The following is a 7332-nucleotide window of genomic DNA, read 5'->3' on the forward strand; positions in this document are numbered from 1 at the left end:
TTCTCTTTTGGAAGGGAAATGAACTTCCTCTACTTTGGAATGGGAATATTTATTCTCTATATTGGAAATACATAATTTTTTAGCATTTTTTTAAATTTAGTTTTTTAAAAGCTATCTTTTCTTATTTTACATACCAATCCTATTTTCCAATCCTTCCCCTCCTCATAATTCCTCAAGCTTCCCCCATCCCACCCGCCATTTACTCCTCAGAGAGAGTAAGGCTTCCCAAGGGGGGTCAATAAAGTCTAGAACATTGCTTTGGGGCACGGATAAGGCCCTCACCACTATATCTAGGCTGTGCAAGGTATCACTCCAAAGAAAAATTGGTTTCAAAAAGCCAGTAAAATCACTAGGGAAAAATCCTAGTCTCACTGCAAGTGTCCCCACAGTCTGCCCCAGCCATACAACTGTCTCCCACATTCAGTCAGCCAAGTTTGGTCCTATGCTGATTCCTTCACTGTCAAGCTGGAGCTGGTGGGCTCACATTAGCTCAGGTAAGCTGTTTCAGTGGTTGTCCCTATTATTCTTTTGGTCTGGTCCCTTTAAGGGTCAAGCCATGCCCACTCCCAGCCACTTCTGACCTCTCCTCGCCATCTTAACCTTCCTTTTCTGTTCCCTCTCTTGGCATGTACACATGTGTCTCCTCTATGTCTTTATGTCTCTCTGTCTCTCTGCCTCTTCTTTAAGTAATAAATGTTTAGCTTTATATTCAGCCTTATGTCTATTTACTATGTCCTGTGTAGAGAGCTACTTAGAGCCGTGCCTTTAAGATGGCGCCAGCTGCTGCCCTCCGCGAGCCCAAAAGCAAGCGCTCTCTGTGATAAACAACTCCTTTTATGGTGATGGCCCGTGACCTGTTATGATCGCGTGTCGCTTGCGTATGCTTGAGCCTATGGGCGATGTCCACGTGGCACTCCAGGATAGGCGACCATAGCCTATATAAGGGCTGGGAGAGGTCTGCCCCAGGACAGACAGAAATGGGAGAGAAGTGAGAGAGAAACAACTGTTCAAGGTCCTGAATAAACTGTGCACAAGAAGAGCTCGGTTGTCGTCATTGCTGGTTGTCATCATTGCTGGTTCGAGGCAGTTGCATCAAGTGGTAGCCCGTACAGGGAAGAAGCCACTTCCTCTCCCTGGAGCCCAGAACTTGCAGCAGACAGGGGGTGCACCAATAAAGTCCTCGAGTAAGTTTGGGGATCTGTGATAAGAGCAGGGTTTAATGACTGCATCCAGAGCAGGGTTTAATGACCGCGTCAAGAACAGGGTTGAAGTTCCGCACAAAAGCAGATAGTCTAGGTAGAGAGTGAGCAGGCAGAGTTAACAGAGCAGTGAAAGAAAAAGCGAAAGTAAGATCGGGCGCTGCAGGCTGTAAAACCAGGAGTAAGAGCAGTGCCACAAACTGTGAAACCGAAAGTACGAGGTTTCGCAAGCTGACAGACCGAAGCAAAGCGGTTACGCAAGCTGTCAGACTGAAGCAGTGGCTTGCGAGCTGTCAAGTTGAAACTGAAAGTAGTGGCTTCGCGAGCTGTCAGACTGAGGCGGTTTCGCAAGCTGTCCTGTCAAACTGAGAGTAGCAAGTCCGCAGGTAGACTAATCGAAAGAAAAGAAAAGAAGGGAGATAGTACAATTATGGGCGCTTCTTCTTCACACCCAATTTTTCTAGCTCTTAATGAGCTACTTAGATCTAAGAGTCTGAACATAAGAAAAGGCACGTTGAACAGGTTTTTAAATGAATGTGATACAGTGGCTCCCTGGTTTGCAGTCTCAGGCAATCTTAGTGTAGCATCTTGGGAAAAACTGGGACGTGATCTTGATTTTGCTGCAGAACAGGGTACGCTAAAAAAGGGGGTTAGGCCGATTTGGAGAATAGTACGAGGGTGCCTGGAAGATCAAAGTTGTAGTAAAGCTATGGAGCACGGTCAGGCTGCTTTAGAAAAATTACAGGAAGAGAGATCTGAGCGAGCGGCGTCAGAAAAGGCTAAGTCAGATATGGGGTCAGATAAGAAGGAAATGGGAAAGGCACCCAAGAAAGGACAGGCAAAACTATACCCTAGTCTGTCAGAGTTAGAGGATTCGGATACTATCATCTCGATGGAGTCAGAGGAAGATGAGGAGGAAGAAGAAGAGGATATGACTCCCCTAAAGTCTCTTTGACAGTCTATGTATCAGACGAAGATCAGGGAAAAGGCCAGGGGGAAACAAAATTCAGGACAAAATAAAGAAGGAAGGCGAAGCTTAACCCCTTCGGCTCCACCTCCGTATCCAGAAGTGGTTGGCACTGAAGGAGGAATGACTTTCAACCCCGGAAGTGTGGAGGGAAATAAGGACAGGGATGTTGACAGCTTTTCCAGTATTTCAAGACCAGCAAGGTAATAGATATCATGAGCCATTAGATTTCAAAACTGTTAAGGCCTTAGCAGAGTCCGTTCGGACTTACGGCATTTCCGCTGTCTTTACAGTGGCTCAAGTGGAAGCCTTACACAGATATGCGATGACTCCAGCAGATTGGATGAACCTTGCAAGGGCTTGTCTTCCCCCTGGTCAATATCTAGATTGGAAAGCATTTTTCATTGAATTTGCCAATGTTCCGGCAGCAAGGAATTTAGCTGCTGGGGATGCTCAAGCAGCTTGGGATGCAGATATACTATTGGGGCAGGGCAGATTTGCTGCTCAACAAAATGGATATCCCCCCCAGGTGTACGATCAAATTAATACTCTTGCCACTCGCGCATGGGAATCTCTGCCCAATAAAGGGGAAGTTATTGGCAATTTAACTAAGATCACACAGGGACCCGTAGAGCCTTTCTCTGATTTTGTAGCCAGAATGGTAGAGGCAGCAGGTAAAATATTTGGGGATCCTGATACTGCTATGCCCTTTGTTAAGCAATTAGTGTATGAGCAGTGCAATAAGGAATGTAGGGCTGCAATTAGCCTGCATAGGAGCAGAGGGCTAGAGTATTGGATGAAAGCATGCAGAGAGGTTGGAGGTCCTTTGACTAATGCAGGCTTAGCAACTGCTGTCTTGAGATTAGGAAACAAGATAAGATGATTAATTATTTGGGATCTAAAGTGACACATGATCAAATTGTTCCGCAAAAGGTGGAAATTAGAAAGGACCGTTTACGTACTTTGAATGATTTTCAAAAATTATTAGGAGATATAAACTGGATAAGAGGCAGCCTAGGTATGACTAATGATGAATTAAGACCTCCATATGAGATCCTGTCGGGGGATGCAGTCGTGGGCTCCCCCAGGTACTTGACTGACGAGGCCAGACAAGCACTTGCTTTGGTAGAAGGAAGGCTATCCAAAGCGTTCTTAAAAAGAGTAAAATCTGTGGAGAATATCGCACTGTGTATTCTACCTACAAATTTACAACCTACAGGTATATTATGGCAAGAGAGACCACTGCTGTGGATCCATGCTAAAATTTCCCCTGCTAAATCTATAGAACATTATCCCACTGCTGTGGCTATACTTGCTCAGCAGGGTGTCCTAACCTGTTTACAACATTTTGGATGCCCACCTAAGATGTTGCTAGTCCCGTATGATAATGTTCAAATGAAAGTGTTATGTGCCACTATCAATGATTGGGCCATCTTGCGTTGCTCTTATTCCGGATACATTGATTGTCATTTTCTTAAGCGTCTTCTCCTGTCATTCTTTAAAGAACACCCTGTAATTTTCTCTAAAATAACTGCTTCACAGCCTATACCAGGGGCCAGTGTTATATTTACAGATGGATCCAAAAACGGTTGTGGAGTCTACATGGTGGATTCTGCAGAGCCTGTTACACACCAGTTTTCCCCAGGAACCCCCCAACATGTGAAATTATCTATAGTAGTAGAGGTCTTTAAGGCCTGTTCCTTTGCATTTAATTTGATTTCTGATTCGGCTTATGTCGTTAATGCTTTAAAACATCTTGAATGTGCTGGACCTTTAAAAGCATCAAGTTCAGTACATGCATTATTTGTCCAACTACAGTGCCTTTTATGGCAGAGAAAACATCCCTTTTTTGTGCAACATATTCAAGCACATACAGGTTTGCAGGCCCTCTAGCTGCTGGCAATGACAAGGTTAATCAGTGTACCAGACAAGAATGGAAGTTTCTTGCCTCTGCCCTGCAGAGGGCTCATGACTTTCATAGAGAGTTTCATGTTAACGTCAAAACCCTACAACAAAAATTTGCCATTTCCCGTGCCAATGCACGCAAGGTGGTTATGGATTGTCCACAATGTGTCATATATCATCATCCTCAAACTTTGGGGGTCAACCTGCGTGGATTGCTCCCCCTTAAACTGTGGCAGATGGATGTTACTCATATTTCAGAATTTGGCAAACTGAAGTATGTACATGTTTCTGTGGATACTAGAAGCATGGGCAGCATGGGGCAAGCCCCAACAGCTAAAAACAGATAATGGCCCTGCCTATACTGGTAAACAGTTTACATCGTTTTGCCAATGTATGGGTGTTCACCTTGTACATGGATTGCCGTATAATCCACAAGGCCAAGGCATTGTGGAGCATGCCCATCGCTCCTTAAAAGAAATGCTTCAAAAACAAAAAGGGGGACTAGGTCATCAACAGACCCCCAAGAATAGACTTTCTTTGGCCTTATTTACCTTGAAATTTTTAAATTCAGATAATTCCAATCAATCTTCAGCAGACAGACATGCCTGTCCAAATAGCCAACCTAAAGGTCTAGTGAAGTGGAAGGACATTCTGACAGGGGTCTGGCATGACCCTGATCTTGTGCTGGCATGGGCACGAAGCTCTGTTTGTGTTTTCCCACAGGATCATTTGGACCCTATTTGGGTACCAGAATGCTTGGTGAGAAAAGTACAGGTGCAGAGGAACGACAAGCAAGATGAAGCCTCAGACTGTGATTCTACTGATAGCGACGGTCCTGATGTCCCCGTTGCTGATCCAGGCCAATGAACAAATCTTGTGGGCCATAGCAAAATCATGGCCAATTCCTATACCTGTTCATTCTACGTCAAAAGTTTTACCCGTCTTTTTTTCCACTAGTCGTGAATTAGGCTTACTCTGTGTAAATTTAGACCCTAGCATGGCTATGTATAATGCAACTGATGTTCCTCTTCAAGGAGCCTTATGTTTTTCTCTTGAAAATAATTCTAACCCATGTATATGGTTGAAAAATGGCTCGGTGGGTAATTGGCTTGACCCATTGACCGATGTCCATGCTTCTTTACCCATGCTCGCAGAATTACTGCAACGAGTAGTCCAGGGTGCTTCCTCAGGCACGGGCAGCGGTAAAAATGGTAGTAATGCCACAAGTATTACTACCTTATTGATGTTAATGGAAGGGCTTCGGCCTTCAAGTTCACGCTCTGAATTAGGGAATTCCACCACTAGACAAGTATTACCTTATTGTGCCCCTAATTTAGGGTACCCTCCTCATTGGACACCATGTCAAAGCCCAGATCATAAGTCAAAGCAAATTGCACCAGGTTTTGAATTTACCCCTCCTTTAGGAAGATATTCCTTTAATCTTGCTAATCGGACTAATCAGAAAACTAATAAGAAAAATACTTGGCCCTGGTTTCAATGGATTCTTTCTAATGAAAGAGGGGCCTTCTCATCCCTAAAGCCTTTTGCTGCCCTTCGTAATTTGACTGTTCGGCTACTTAATATCTCTGCCAGCCAAGATATGAAGGGAGTTCTTTCAAATGTCACTATAAATAAAATGATGAACAATGTTACCATTTCTGCCAGTCCAGTGTGCTTAAAGGCACCTTTCTTCTTTTTGCTGACTAATATTACCAATGCCACAGAGGATGTGATCTATTGTAATTCCTCTAATGCAACTTGCCTCGCAAGTCAATGTTTGAATGGTACATATAACACAGCTGTGGTGATGAGAGTTCCCACATATGTTCCCATCCCGGTCAGAGTTGATACCGGTACCTTCCCGATCACTCAGTTGCTCAGAACAAAACGAGACTTTGGGATAACAGCAACCCCAGTCTCCACAATTGCTATATCTGCTGCAGCTGCCACGACAGCTGCTGTTGCCATGGCTGCAACAACTCAGATTGCAGAGACAGTTAATGAAATCATGGAGAGAACAGCCTCCACAATGACCACTTTAAAATCCATCGATGGTCATTTAAAAGCTGGCATTTTGACAGTAAACCAAAGAGTAGATCTCTTACAAGAGCAGGTGGATGATTTAGTAACCTTAACCAGTGTAGGATGTATTCATTCCCTCTCCTCTTTATGCATCACTTCTAGATTGGCTGAGAATTTTACAAAGAACGGTAACCTGAGCTGGCAGCTGAGCACATACCTCCAGGGAAAGTGGAGCAAGGAGTTCGAGAACCTGATGGACACCTTGACCAACCAGATCATTTCCCTGAATGCCACACGGCTGGAATTACCTACTGCTAATGCTTTTCTCAATATTCTGAAACAGACTTTTAGTTACTTTAAGGAGTGGGTGGGAATAGGAGCCCTGACAGGTCTAATGGTGCTTGCCTCCTTGGTGTGTCTGTGGTACATATGTTGCATATGGACCTCACAGCGTCGCAACACAGCTATGATCATCCAGGCTTTTATGGCCATTGAAGCAGGACAGTCTCCCCAAATATGGCTAGCTACGTTAAAAGATTGTTGACACAGCTTGTGAGGCTTGTGCACTGCACTTGAGAGCTCGTAATGTTGGTCTCAAGAAGAGCAAGTCTGATTGCATGTGGGTTGGTACTTGATCTCCCACCTCTGCACAAAAGGCACCGGGCAGATCTGGTGTTTCTCTGGGTGGACAGCACCTGGCTAGACATCAGTATATTGCTCTAATTTTTTTTTATTATTAAAATATAAAAGTTTCCATTTTCGCCCCTCCTCCCAACACCCTCCCACTCCCCCCACTCCCTCTCCTCTTCCCTCTCCATCCCTAAGAGCAGTCAGGGTTTCCTGCCCTGTGGGTAGTTCAAGTTCCTCCCCGCTCCCTCCAGGTCCAGGAAGGTGAGTATCCAAATAAACGCTTTACTGAGTCAGATAAGGCAGACCCAAAAAGAGGAATAAGGTATGTATTCACTCATAAGTGGATTCTAGCCATAATTAAAGGTCTTTGAGCCTATTATTCGTGATCCTAGAGAAGCTAAATAAGAAGGTGAACCTGAAGAAAATTCAGGTAGTTTTCCTCCTGGAGATTGGAAATAGACAAGAGTTCCAGGTAACCACGGGTGCTCCTAATTTTTTGACAAAGATCAGACCTCTACTCTTACCTGTTGCTTATGTGAAAACAAAAAAGGGGGAACTATAGAGAGTTGTGTGGAGCTGTGCCTTTAAGATGGCGCCGGCTGCTACCCT

The 7332-nt window shown here is 44.4% G+C and overlaps 1 protein-coding gene and 1 pseudogene across 1 annotated transcript; both read left to right on the plus strand.

The window, feature by feature from the left end:
• The first annotated feature begins 988 nt into the window (after positions 1-988).
• Positions 989-6637, plus strand: LOC148118919 (uncharacterized). Its single transcript, XM_087898853.1, has 2 exons — positions 989-1184; positions 4795-6637. Exon 2 carries the CDS (start codon positions 4868-4870, stop codon positions 6635-6637), a length of 1770 nt encoding a protein of 589 aa, XP_087754979.1. The 5' UTR covers positions 989-1184; positions 4795-4867.
• LOC148118920 (igE-binding protein pseudogene) lies at positions 2333-3049 on the plus strand (annotated as a pseudogene).
• Positions 6638-7332: the final 695 nt, after the last annotated feature.

This window comes from Myodes glareolus, chromosome 19 (assembly GCF_982192425.1).
Source record: "Myodes glareolus chromosome 19, mMyoGla1.1, whole genome shotgun sequence".
NCBI classification, from domain to species: Eukaryota; Metazoa; Chordata; class Mammalia; order Rodentia; family Cricetidae; genus Myodes; species Myodes glareolus.

What these genes read in the sequence shown, in the direction of transcription:
- LOC148118919 (XM_087898853.1), top strand. Translation starts at nt 4,868, where the DNA reads ATGAAGCCTCAGACTGTGATTCTACTGATAGCGACGGTCCTGATGTCC.